Source organism: Ursus arctos, unplaced genomic scaffold, assembly GCF_023065955.2.
Source record: "Ursus arctos isolate Adak ecotype North America unplaced genomic scaffold, UrsArc2.0 scaffold_1, whole genome shotgun sequence".
In the NCBI taxonomy this organism is placed as follows: domain Eukaryota; kingdom Metazoa; phylum Chordata; class Mammalia; order Carnivora; family Ursidae; genus Ursus; species Ursus arctos.
The window spans coordinates 80,916,763-80,930,902 of NW_026622763.1; the positions used below are offsets into that span (position 1 = coordinate 80,916,763).

The 14,140-nt window shown below is 44.4% G+C and overlaps 1 protein-coding gene across 1 annotated transcript in view; it reads left to right on the top strand.

The window, feature by feature from the left end:
• Positions 1-6,764: 6,764 nt before the first annotated feature.
• The window catches only part of ADAM23 (ADAM metallopeptidase domain 23), a 166,552-nt gene continuing 159,176 nt past the window's right edge, over positions 6,765-14,140 (top strand). The window contains exons 1-2 of the mRNA XM_026492101.4: positions 6,765-7,253; positions 8,432-8,649. Of these exons, the coding sequence (XP_026347886.1) occupies positions 7,052-7,253; positions 8,432-8,649 (420 nt within the window). The 5' untranslated portion in view covers positions 6,765-7,051. The remainder of the gene's footprint in view (positions 7,254-8,431; positions 8,650-14,140) is intronic.

The window sequence follows — 14,140 nt, forward strand, 5'->3', positions numbered from 1 at the left end:
TTGTTACTTTGTTATTATTTTGTTTTTATTCTTTCCTGTGTTCTTTTCTGTTTCTCACCAAGTTTGGGACTATCAAAAACCGGATTTAAGAAGCCACAGTTGTTGAATTCTGAAGATATACTGAAGGTGTAGTACAAGAAATTCACTAGATGAGAAAATTACCCCTTGGAAATATTTGAGACATGAAAGACAAGAGAAGTAGGAGAACAATAGCTATTTTATTTGGATGGATTACCTCCAGAGATGTGTGGGACCACCCCCCACAGTACTTCTTGTTCATACTGGGCCACTTCCAGGCTGCAGCGTGAGGCTCTTCTATGTGGCCAAACTATGGAACTGGGTTTAAAGGGACTGATCATATTGGGACCCAGACCTCATAGCCACAACCTTCTTTGTCTTTACAAAGTAATGTCCTGTGGGAGATAGGAAATGGATTACATTGTAGAGTGACCAGGATTTTTGCCAGTCAATATTTTTCAGAACTGCATACAAAGCCTGGAGAAAGGAAACCTGAACCCAGTCCCAGGTCTGCCACAGACTGATGTGGCCTTGGGCAAAAAGCTTAAACTCTGCTCCTTTGCTTCTACAATTGTACAATAATAACTGAATTCCTAGATGATCTCAAAGGTAACTTCTGGCTCAAATGTTTTCTAATTCTATATTTTCTTAGGTCCTGTGGCAGTTATACTAAACTATTTTTTTGTATCTCTCTTGTGAAAAGAGCAGACATCGGGAGAAAGCCCTTGGAAACAGAACAGGACTTGAAATCAGGGTTCTAATTCTAGTTCTGATGTGATCTTGGGAAATCCCTTGACCCAGTGCATTTAGCCCTGGCTGCACGTTCAGTTAATCCGGGAGGATTTTAAAAATCCTGACGTTGGATCCCACTCTTGACAATTCTACACAGTCAGGCATCGATAAGTTGTTCAAGCTCTAGGTAATTTGAATGTGCAGCTGGGATGGAGACCCACTGCAAAACCAGCGAGCCTTAGTGTCCTCACGTCTAAGCGGGAGCTTCTAAAAACATGGTAGTAATTGCCCTCGCTGTGTCACAGAATTGAGGATCAAATAAAATAAAACAGATAAAAGCACTTTGTGATGTGTAAATGCACAGTAATTATTAAAGCAGACATTATTAAAAGGCTTAGCTATTGTTATTATGCAAATGTTAGGGATGATCATTGGTATATTAATTCTGCCGCTGGAGTTCTAACCCTTTTTGTGATCCCCTTATCTGCCTTCTCCCCCAGAGTCTCAGCCCTTTAGAGGCAGACGCCTTCCAAATCGAATATTTCTCTGTTCTCTCAAGTGAATAAAATTCACTTGCTGTCTCTAAAAGTAGTTGAGGTTTCCGCCCACCTACCCAATTAGTATGTGACAATTTCCTTCTAGTGTCTCTCTGTGACAGTGAGGGCTTAATGATTACATGTTGACTCAGATTATTCTTAATAAATACAATTCTTCCAAGTTTTGCATAGCATACGCCGTCAGCACAAATCATCAGGACTCGCTTGTTGATCCCTTTGTGCTATAGCTTGTAAGTGCTCCAAACTGTGGGATAGACTAGCCTAGTGTTTGCGTGGTGGGAAAAACATTAAACTGTTTTTCAAATGTATTGTATTCTGTCAGGAAGTCCTAATTATCCGTCATTTAACATCAGATCCGTGAAGAACTTAATTTTAGGTTTTTAACAGTGATTACCTTTCTCCAGATATGTTCATGTTTTGACAGTTCGATACATTTTTGTTGAACTACGCCACTGGAAATGCCTGTGGCCATTGCAGTTTTGGTCATACATTCTTTCCGCCCGCTGCCCTAGGACTGTCGTAATAAGTCACAGTTTGACTTCTGAAATTGTCCCACTGTGGTCAGTCCTTACGAATGAGCAGAGGTATGTTTAACTTAGACTTGCAGTCTTATTTTTCATGCACTTGAAGGTTGCCCGAGGCATCGGGCGTGGCCCCGCGTCTGGAGAATGTACTTGCTGCGGCCGCACCTCCCCAGGACTGAGGTTTGAGTGGCGCAGGCAGCTCACTGATGGTGACAGGCTCCGGGAACAGCTGCCACTGTGTGTGTTACTCTCTCCCCTGACCTGTCCTGGCTGGAGCACTTATTCAGCACTTCCCTGCTCACCAGAAAATACATCTTGGCAAAACAAGAGAGCAGTCTGGGATCTTTCAGTATCTGTATTTTTTTTGGGGGGGGGGATGATTTCTGGCATTCCCCTCCGTTTTCGAAGTCGAGGAATTATCTCTAAACAGAGGAATGCTTCTCTCCGTAGGAATCCCTTCAAGGAGTGCGTGTGTATTAAGAATTAAACAACTGTCTTGTTAATGAGATGAATAGCTAAATTTCAACGAAGAGGTGGCTTTTTGGGAGTTAGTACCATGTCTATTACTGCACATGCTTTTCTGCTCACAAGCAGACGAGATAATGCACTTGATGAGAAATATTAAGCTTAAGATAGATATTTATACACACATGTAGTTAAAAATGGTAGGTTGACAAACGAGGGCCTGCAGGCTGCATGCTTTTTGCATTTTTAAAAGGGTTGTAAAAAAAAAAAGAATATGCGTCAGAGACCATATGGCACACAAGGCCTAAAATATTTACTATCTGGCTCTTTATAGAAAATGTTTGCTGACCCTTGAACCATGTGGAAAGCACCAATAATAGATCTCACTCTTTTTTCACTTTCCCCAAGAAGTACATTATCTTCTGTCCTTAGTGATATTCATTTCCACTTGTAAAATCAGTGTTCACAGCCATTCTAAAAAGAGAAGGGGAAACCTTCCAGAGTGGAATCTGTCCCAGGATCTGCCCCCGACCAGCTCTGCCTAATGGGAGCCATGCCACCCCCAGCCTGTGTTCACGCTGTTCCTTCACTCCGCAGACAGCCCCTCAGCCTCGGGGCCATCCACCAGTTTGCTGCAATGCCTTCTTCGACCTTGGCTTTTTGGCCACATGATTATTCCATTCTACTTGTTCTTGTGAATCTGCTCTGTTACATTGCCCTCCTTTTTTTTCTTTCCCCAGCTTTCACCCTCCAAGGCCCCTTTTTGTGATCCCCTTATCTGCCTTCTCCCCCAGAGTCTCAGCCCTTTAGAGGCAGACGCCTTCCAAATCGAATATTTCTACCCCTTCCTTTTTTTATGTTTTTTAAAGGATTTTATTTATCTATTTGAGAGAGAGGGATAGCGAGAGAGAGCACTAGCGGGGTTGCGGGGGCGCGGAGGGAGAAGCAGGCTCCCTGCTGAGCAGGACCCTGGGATCATGACCTGAGCTGGAGGCAGATGCTTAATCTACTGGGCTACGCAGGCGCCCCTTCCCCTACCCTTTCCGTGCTCCTGACCAGACCGTTTTCTCACTGGTTACAGAGTGGGTCCAGTTCTGCCCCTGCAACAGATTGTAGCCAAGGGAGGACTTCCGGTGTCTTCCAGACCCAGACCAGTGGAATCATGTTTGTGAATAGTATGGCTACTCTTCTGGGCGCTGGTCACACACTCCCTTATTTTTGTTCACTTGGTGTCCACATACCCTGGCATAATTTCCTTCCCATGGACCTTCTGGCCTCTTGCTTTTACCTACAACTGTGACAGTTTCTCATGTCTGCCACGTTGACCAGGCCACTCCAATAGTCCCTGATGCCCGTGGGATCCAGCGCACATATCGAACCAGAGCTATCACAGCATTCAGACTTCTGGTACATCCCTTCCTACATTCTAGTCCAGCTTGCTAAATCCTTCCCTCTCCTGCTTGTGGCTGTCCCTCTATTTAACACACACTGGTCAAATGCTGACACCATTCCAGGTACCATATCGTAGGCTCTGGGGATCAGGGATGAGGAAGATGTAGCCCCGTTCAGTATTTTTTTTGACAGGGGAAAGGTATGCACAAACACGAATATAGAGCAAAGCGGCTGGTGGCGATTAACAGAGTTATTAAATATCATGAGAGCACAGAAAATATTTGGAACTAAACCGTAAAACCATAAATATTCCAAACTACCTAACGAGATTATTACTAAATCTAACAAATTATCCACTTAAACAATCCACTTGATTGTTTTTAACCTTCCCTTAAATATGTGGTTTAAGGGTCAAACTTCTGGTATATTTTTCTGAGGGATCTACTCCTTTTCTAACTCACGATCTCATTTGCTGATACATTGTCTTGCCTCTAGCCATGTCTGTAAACATTAAAGTTCTACAAATAAATGCAGTCTTTTAATTATTGTGCAAAAGACAACATCCTGCTTTGTAGTAACTCCTGCTCCTTATTTGACACTGCAGTGAGCCCTCATGCTGTTCCCCAAGTGCATGGAATGGGGGCTTAAATTGACGGGTGTTCACTTGGTTCAAGCTGACATGTAGCTTTATTTATTGGACTAGTCCCTGAGATGCACTCAATTGCAAGAGTCCTTTCAAATAACTGCATCTCAGCATCTTTCCCCTTTCATCTCCTTCTTTCTTCTTATTCCTTGTACACCTCCTTTCTCCCACAACCTTTTTCAAGATTATATCATTATGTCAAATATAAGTTGGGAGAACCTAGCCAGGACACGCTTGTCTTGAGACACCCCCAAGAACACTGACCTACAAGTAGGAACTACAGGGAGGTGAGAGTGTTCAGCAGCCTGCTCCGGGGTGACTCCTGTGATAGAGCACCACACGCTTTTTGTTTATTCATTCATGACGTATTTTCTGAGAGCCTTCTCTGTGCCACAAACGCTATGCTAGGTGCTAGGGACACAATACTGAGCCAAAAGGAAACATCCATTACAAGCTTACATTAATAAATGTGTGATAGTTAATATCCTAGCTCTGATATAGAGAGGAAGAGCTAATATTAGTGTTTAACCCCCTAACAACTCTGTGATCTTTGATCTCTGTATATGTGTCTGCCTTTCTCCCTTTTGCTCTCCCTGTCTCCCCTCCCTCCCTCTTCCTTCTTTGTTAAGTGGGGGTTGTTGGGGTAGTAAATTTTTCCCATGTACTTCAAAGGTTCCTCTGGCTGGTCTAAGAGTTAAATTGATATGAGACAGATAAAGGAGAAAAATAAATTTAATTTCATACATACAGGAACTCCACATACATGAGAGTTCTAAAGACAGAAAGGTAAAATGAGATATATCTGCTCTCCTGGGCTAAGGAATGAGATGGGTGCTGGGGGTTTCAGAGGGGAGGAGGCAATCCACAAGGCAATAAGAATAAGAGCAGGTATTTGGTAACTAGATGGTTGCACTGCTATACAGGGGTTTACTCAGAAAAAAGTTATTCCTGGTAATAAATCTTATTCTGGGAAGACCCCCCAATTTAAATTCTTCTAGGTAGTTAAGGAAGGGGCAGAATTTTCTCTTGAGCCCACAGGATTTCCAAAATAGTCCACATGCCAAAGTGACACATTTTGGGAAGACTTGTTCTGACCCTTTTGGAGTGGAGAATATGGCTAACAACACTAAGCCCTGTTATCACTATGGTGCTTTATACTTGTATTTTTTCTTTTACTGTGGAATTCTGAATCCCCCACAGTAGATGTTACAATATCCATTTTAAATACAAAGAATGGAGTAAGACAGCGTTGTTATTACTCACTGTCATTGGATGGATGAATAAAAGAATGCTTGCACTGTGGGAATTTGGGGGCAGAAATAATGCCACAGGCCCTAATTTGAAACCAACCATCGGAGTTAGTGCATGCTAACCTACCTAATTCAGGGACTCTCGATTTACATTTTTTTTTTTTTTTAACCAGCAGGAGAAAAAACTCCCACTTTCTCTGCAGAAGTCAGGACTAGATCTCAAAATTTGAAATGTGTCCTCTCCAGTGCATGCCCACCCACATGGTTGTCAAATGATGGATTTGCCCAAATAGCTGCCACACACTTAATTTCTAATCTCCGTATTTCTTGCTTCCAGAATTTCTAAGTCTTCCCAAATACACCCAGTCACGCTTTCTGAACTTTTGAGCAAACAAAGTTTGGTTTCTTCTTGCTTCCCGCAAAGGCCCCAGGCATAGGCACGGGGACAGAGGCCGGGGTGGAGGGCCCCAGCTCTGGGGATTCCTGTGCGGGAGGTCTGGCTCACTGCGAGGCCGCCCAGCTCAGCGCGCCCGCCAGCCCCCACCAGCCTGCAACCGGCAAACGTGCCTCGCAGCCCTCGCTTCACCCGCTAGGAGTGAGCTGAATGAGGAGCAGTGCTATTTTTACCTCCCTGGCCGCAATCCTTTATATTTATTTGAAGAAAGGAAATAAATAAAGGATTAGGAAGGAAATGCTTGGCCTTACTTTCTCCCTGAGAAAGAGGGGGTTGGAATAGAAGTGGGGGAGGAATTTGGGATGGTGGAAGAGGCAGGTAGGTTTCTCTGGTTGATTGTTTCCTCCAGATCATCTTTGTCTCTGGCCAGGAAACCCCCTCAGGCTTCTTTCTTCCCCTCTGGCTAATCTTTGATTGCCAGCCTTCCCCCTCTCCTGCCCCACCTCCGAGGATGCCACTGTTACCTCTGATGCTGCCTGGGATGCTGCATCACCCTGCTGCTTCCCCCCACGCCCCCCCCTCCCTTTTCCTCACGATAAAGCATGCGCAGTGCGTCCCGTGCCAGGCAATAGCAACAGCATCAGTATCAGCATCAGCATCAGGACCCGAAGGCGCGCTCGGGCGCGCTCTCGAGGGCGGGGCGCACGCCCGCGCCGCGCGCCCCCGCGCCGCTCGCTCTCACGCGCCGTCTCAGCATCCTCAGCCCCAGCAGCAGCCCCCGCAGTTGCTGGAGCGGCCGCGCCCGCCGCAGGGAGGGAGGAGCATCTGGGGAGGCTCCAAGTTGGCTGAGCGACTAGGACCCCCGGAATCTTCAGCGGCCGCCCGGGAGGTGCTGAGAGGCGAGCAGGGGAAGGGGCGACGCCCAGCCTCTAGTCCTGAGCCCCGAGCCCCAACCCCCTGCCCGCGGCCGCACCATGCGCGCCGAGCCGGCGTGATCGGCTCCGCCCGCAGCCTCCCCGCAGCCTAGCCCGGCGCTCTCGCCGGCCACACCGAGCGGCGCCCGGGAGCTATGAGCCATGAAGCCGCCCGGCAGCAGCTCCCGGCGGCAGCCCCTGGCGGGCTACAGCCGTCCCCGAGCCTCCGGCGGCCCCCACGGCGGCCCCGCCGGCCCGGCGCCTGCCCGCGCGCCGCCCTGCCTCCTGCTCCTCGTCCTTCTCCTGCTGCCTCCTCTCGCCACCTCGTCCCGGCCCCGCGCCTGGGGGGCTGCTGCACCCAGCGGTGGGTATGGCCCCAGTGCCCTTTGCATTGCCTTGCCCGCGGGGCCCTGCAGAGGAAAGCGAAGGACACGCGGGTCCGTGCGCTCCGGACAAGTCCCGGGCTCGGCCTTTCCCAGCCACCCTGCCTGCCTCTCTCCACCTCTCTTTCCCAAGCCCCCGTTCATTCCAGTTCACTTTTTGAAGTCCATTTCTGTTGCATTCACTAAAAGCCCATTCCAATTACTGTCGGTTCCACTGGAAGGTATTTAGTGCATGCGGGGTCCCTCAGCGATCTCTGCAACTTGGCAGAGGGGAAACCAGTGGCCGGTAAAGGCAGCGAGGGAGCAAGTTGCTTCTTGGGTGGAGAGCCTGAATGTGAATGCGGGAGGATGTAATAATAATTAGGGGTAATGTGTTGTTTCCTCAAATCGCCTCCTGGGTTTATTCATTGCTGTTGGAATTAAGGTGGGGGAGGGAAACTTCGGAGGTAGAAACCTTTGGTTTGTAATTCTCAAAATGCTTGTCATCATAATGAACAATTAAGATAATATGATAGTCAATACATTGATGATTGGAAATCAGTGGAAGCAGAAAGCTGGCCTTGGCAGAAAAATAAAAGAATTGGAAAGCTGCCAGCATCTGCTTCCCTCTATGGCAAAGGATTTTTGCTCATCTCAAAGTTTAAAGCAAAAGGAATTGCCTGTTTGGTTTAATGAATCAATTAACAACCCGTATCCATGAATTCAGCACTCAAGGTATCTTAGGAGCGAGCGTTCTTAGCTCTCAGATGGGATACTCCTAGTCAGAGTCCCATTGAGCTCCTGTAGACTCAAGAGGAGCGGCGGAGATGAGGGTCAGAACCTCAGAGCATGTTCATTTAATGTCTTCCTTCAAGTCCATGCCGCCCCCCACCCCCGTTCCCCATACTTAGAAGTATAGATTGGAGACTGGTGAGAAATGTACATATAAAACACAAACAAAAATAAATAGTCCATTATTGTATAAGCCTCATTGGCTGTTAACCTATCCAGGCCATTTCACTGATGCGATAACTTGCTTTGCTGTGTCTCTACTTCTTACCTGCTTAGACCTAGAAAAGTTTGTTTTTGCAATTAATGGAAAAACACATTGTAGTATTTATGTGTTTATAGGGTATATGTGTGTATTTGTGTATCTTTGTGCACCCCTTCTCCCCTCCAGTTCCCCATTGGAATGAAACTGCAGAAAAAAATTTGGGAGTCCTGGCAGATGAAGACAACACATTGCAACAGAATAGCAGCAGTAATATCAGTTACAGCAATGCAATGCAGAAAGAAATCACTCTGCCTTCAAGACTCATCTATTACATCAACCAGGACTCAGAAAGCCCTTATCATGTTCTTGACACAAAGGCAAGGCACCAGCAAAAACATAACAAGGTAGGCATGGGTCTGGGCATGCAAAAGTAGCTGCTGTGAAGTTTTCCTTTGATTTGATTTTCTGCCAGACTCTGATGTCACAAATGTTGCTGCAGCATTTTATTAGTAAATCAATTAATATTATGATAGGGGAGAAACTGGAGGAAGTAAACCTGGGATCTCCTGAGATAGGATTGCTGTTTATTTTTTTTCTCTCTGGCTCTAATGTGGAACTTGAATTTTCTTATGGCTTTTTAAATTCATAGCTGGAATGTGGTCCAGGTATCTTTCAGGTGCATTGGGCACTGAACAGGCGTCAAGTGAGCATGTTTATGGTCCTGACTTATATCTGCGAGGCTTTATATAAGGGTGCAGGGTTCTACCTCCCATGGTGAAAAATGCTTTCAGGCTGCACACACAAGATTGCTATAACAGGCTCTTTGCAGATTCCCTATCAGTTTTTCACTTAGAAATTGAGTGTTTAAATATAATTTTAAATTTCTTTAATTGATCAATAGGAAAGAATACTTCTTTTCTGATGTGTTTTCAGTAGGCAAACAATTTGGTATTTTAAAAGATTATGGCAAATATAAACAAACTGTACAATGTAGAGACCAGTGTGGGCCAGCATAGTCTTTCAAGACTTTATCCGCATTCGTGGTGAGTGGTTGCTTTACTTTCATGCTGGTTCAGAAAGTGGCACTGATTTTTAAAAAGGCATTCAACAGAAGATGAAGGGGCTTAATGTTCAAAGAGTTTGAAGGATCTTTTTTTCTTGCTTACTGTTCTTTATTTGAGTTAGTCATATTTTGGATACCAAGCAGATTTACACAATGGGTCAGTGTCTCTGCTCTTTGTCAGGAGAGAGAATAGAGCCTGTATGTCAAGTATTTTGCTCTGGACTATACCTGTCCAATGGAGAAAAGTAGTAACTGTCTAACACCTAGAATTTAAGAAAAATATCAGTGGTTTCTATCATTGTTTTTATTAGTTTTCTAAAGTGTAGTTAAGTTGTAATGGTATTTACTCCCATTTTACAAATGGGGAGTTAGAAATTTAAGACTTTTGAGTGTCTTTCCCAAGATTATGAAACATCTAATATCAACTTCAAGAAGCCTGAACATTTCATTTTTATTACTTTTTACAAGTCAGGTTTCTGAGAATATGCTTCCTTTGTATTGACTATTCTTGGAGCAGTTAATTTTGTTTCACAGTCTTATGAAGTGGCTGTTACCCACCTACGACATCTGCTCCTATATAACTTCATGGGTTGACTCCTGGATCCTGTCTGCCCATTTGTCATGTTGATAGGAGGAGTGAGTGGTGACTTTAAGGAAGAAGAATCCAAGACCCTCTTGATAAATGCATTGGGACCCATTTTATGGCTTTCCTAATTAAGGAGATCTTCTAGGGCTGAGTGGCAAGTTCTCAAACTCCAGTGCCTTTGCATGGGGTGCTGGAGGCATAAAAAACCAAACCAAACCAAACCAAACCAAACCAAACCAAAAACTGCCTTAAAGCCCATTTCAAAGAATGCTCAAGCCCTCCCGAGCTGAGATTAAAAAAAAAAAAAATCTCAGTGGAATATTTTTATAACAAGTTTTGGTGGCAATGGCTGATGCTTGTCTTGTGGTCCAATGTTAGGTGGTTTTGTTGGGTGGGACGTGGTTTGGCTACTCTATATCTTAATTTTTATGATAACAAGGTTTGTTAAACTTTCTCCTGCCACTCGTATAGATTTCTCACTATGGAACACATACTTGCCGTTGGAATGATTCTTCTCCTTTTCCACCCCCCATGGTGGGGGGAGGGAGGCTGTTCTTTTATCTTAGAAGAAAATGCTTACATGGAAATTATATTTGAGAGCATTTTTCTCCTTTTTCTTATGAGTTTAATTGAACAAACAATTGTTGTACATTTCTCTTGTGCAAAGGAGTAGGCTAAAGATTCAGAGATAAGAGATAAGGGGTACAAGGCTGAACAAGACATGGTCTGTCCCCCAGGAGACACAAAAATGAGATAAACAAGATTCTAAAAGGTGCCCCCACATAGGTATAAACAGTGTTTTGTGGCGTGGATTCCCTGAAATTTCCCTTTGTGTTCTGTGATTTCCCTTTTATTTCTGTTTTTAAGCCCCTCTTGGACTAGTTGACAAAAAGTGTGCCATATGTTTTCTGCTGTATTTTAAGATGACTTGCCTAATAATAGTGATGAGAGATATTTGTCAGTTCGGCTGCTTTACAAATGTTTCAGTAAGAGAGAATCTATAGAATTTCATCATTTTTGCTTTTATAAAAGAAGTTTTGATTTTAATATCTATGTATGAGGTACCTTTTTTTCTCTCCTGATTTCATTGCACTCAAGCACATTTTAATGAATGCCTTAGAAATGCTGAATCACTGTGCCATTCTCATGGATCCTTAGATTGGGAGTAGAGGTGGAGAGGGAAGTTCCCAGATATAGGTTGCAAGGCAGGGCGTCGTATTTATTTCGTAAACATTCAGTGTTGATCAGTCCTTATTACTTTACAACTGTGAAAGTGAAAATGTTATTAACTCTTCCAAAATTTGTGAGTTTAAAAACAGATTGTGCAGAGCACCTCTGTAATACCAGTGTTTCTGAAAACCTGAAAGTTCTCTTTGTCAGAGATTGTCTAGGAACCTTTTTATCTCCAGATAGGATGATGTTTAACTTATTGTCCAAATTGCCATTTTTTGAGAGTGACAGTGAGCATGCTTAATAATCATGCTAGGATAATAGGCATAAGCCAAGATGGTCCAGAGCAGATGGGGAATGTGGTCACCTAAGATCTAAATGGTTATGTTCCTTGAGTTTTGGTGCTTACCCCAATTCAAGTTTCTTCATAGAGTTTTATTTTCTGATGAATTATTGTAAAATTTTTTCTTACTTGCTAGGAAGTCAGTTTACCATTTTGTAGACGTATCAGGATATGAAATGGAAAAATTTAGTTTTGCTTTGTTACCAAGACTTGTCTTTTTTACGTGTAGAGGTTTTTACAAGCAAAAATGGAAATATATGATCACTGGGCATAAGCATTTTTGAACTACTAATGCAATGTATTAATGAAATGGGCCATACATTTAAAAAGAGGGTGAAACAATTTAGATTTATTCATTTATTCATTTACTCATTCATTCATCCATTCTGAGATAATCCTGTGATAGTTTGTTTCTAAGAAAGTTAATGAACCTGTAGGGGAGGAAAAATAATTGTCCCTCTACCCTTCTAAATTCTTGGCTGAACCACACCCTGCAATAAAAGACAGATGAACAGGAGGAAAACAAACAGAAGTTTTATAACATGTGTATCTCCTGGGTACATGGGTGAGACCCAGGAAAACTGAGTATCTCTCCAGAATGGCCCAAGTCACTACTTTAGAGAACACTTCCAGCTAAAGACAAAAGATGCTGGGGTGGGAGGTGGGGACCCAGTTGTGGGAGGCTGTCAGGAAAAGCAGAATAAACAACGGTAGGGTAAGTCTTTGCCTTCTCTGTTGATGAGAGTTCCTAGAGATTTAGAATCATTGTCTTCCTGATACAGAGAGAGGGAGAGAGAGCGCGCGCGCGCGAGAGAGAGAGAGAGAGAGAGAGAGAAAGAGAAAGAGAGAGAGACCCTTACAAACGGAGATTTCTTATAAAATGTAAATGACTCTTACAGAAGGACTTCTACTCCTGTTTTCAGAACTTGTCCTCTGTCTGCTGTTTCTTAGAAATAATCAGCCTAAAATAATCCTTATGCCAAAGAAGCATATTTTAGGATGGTAGAGTCTCTCCCCCTCAAACCTTTTCCTGCAACTTTCCTTTAGTCAAAAATTACTTGCTCTGCATGCTACTCCCTTTGGAGTCTTTCCTGTTCTTGTTGGGATGGGTTGGAAGAGGCACGCTATACATAGCACAGGGACTAGGAAAGATGAAAGTCATCTCCTCTGACTTTAGTTGGCGTGCACACAGACCTTCCCTACTGTTGGTGGGGAGCCAGAGCTGGTGTGTGGGACTGAGAATATGCAGGATATGACCTGCGGGTGAGGGGGTACAAGCCACCCGCATAGGGATCGGCAGGTAGCCCCCCTGGCACCTGTGCAGTCCTCCATCCCAGGTCATGGATGAGCAGGAGATAGAGAGCAGAGCAGCAAACACCTACTACTTACAAGGTGGTTGAGGCCGAGGTTACTAACTTTTCGAGGGCTTACCTCCTAAGTGGCTATTTTAAAGCTATTTATTTATTTATTTGTTTTTTTATTTATTACAAAAAAGATACTTATTTTAGAGAGAGAGACTGAATGAGCATGAGGGGCAAAGGGAGAGGGAGAGGGAGAGAGAATCTCAAGGAGACTCCCTGATCGAGCATGGGGCTCGATCTCACGACCCTGAGATCATGACCTGAGCCGAAACCAAGAGTTGGGTGCCCAACTGACTGAGCCACTGCGACGCCCCTGAAGATTTTTATTTTTAAGTAATTTCTACACTCAGTGTGAGGCTTGAACTCGCCACCCCGAGATCAAGAGTCATATGCTCCACCGACTGAGCCAGCCAGGCGCCCCCTAAGTGGTTATTTTAAAGGGTGCTCTGGGAAAAGTGAAGCAGGAACTTAGCGTGGGAATCCTAAACTCAAGGTCTTATCTAAATGTCCAGACTGTGGGTGTGAGCAGGGTTATCATGCTGTAAAATGCCCAGGCAGCAACTCAGAAACAGCAAAAAAAGTTGTTTTTCTCATCACAATTGACCCCATGCTTAGGTACTAATCTTTAGGGAAAATTCTAGGCACTGTCAGGATGGTGGATAATAAAGACCACTGTCAGAGTTTTGGTCACTTAGCACATGAAACATTTGAGCAAAGCAAAAATGCCAGTCAGCAATGTCAGTAGACAAATGAAAGTTTGAAGTCCTGTCCATAACCATTCCCTTCTTTTGTTGAGATCCAGCCAAGAAAGTAAAGGTTAAGGTAGTTCTTTGGTTACAGACTTGGGTGAGGTTATGAAACACTTGTACCTGTTGGGCCATCTTTCGTAAGTTCCTCTGAATATGTCCAGAATTATTAATATACATGGAGCAGGTGGTGCCCTTTATAGCATATACGCCTTCCTCGGCCAATAAGTAATCTGAAGCTAAACGGTTATTCCAAACCGTCTCTGCTAGAGAATCATGTTGTCACTGCGTTAAGATTAGGCTTTGGTATAGCAGCCCAGTGTGTTCAGCCAGGGTGGCTGACAGGCCGGTGTTTGCCTTAATAATTTGCCTTTGGGTGCCTGATGCAGCAGCGCCTTGCCCAGTCCCTGCGAGGGATAGTACCAGGCCTGCGCCCAACATAATGGGAGTGAATGCTGCATATTTTGATGTCGGGGGGGCAGAAAGACAGATTGAGGGCTCAGTCCAGTGATTTGTAAGGGTAGTCCCAGGGAGACGAAAGTGTACTGATATAGACAGACGGGACTTCCCAGGGGCCAGCAGGGACGCAAATGCATTGGAGTCGAGGGAAGGAGAAGTGCACATAT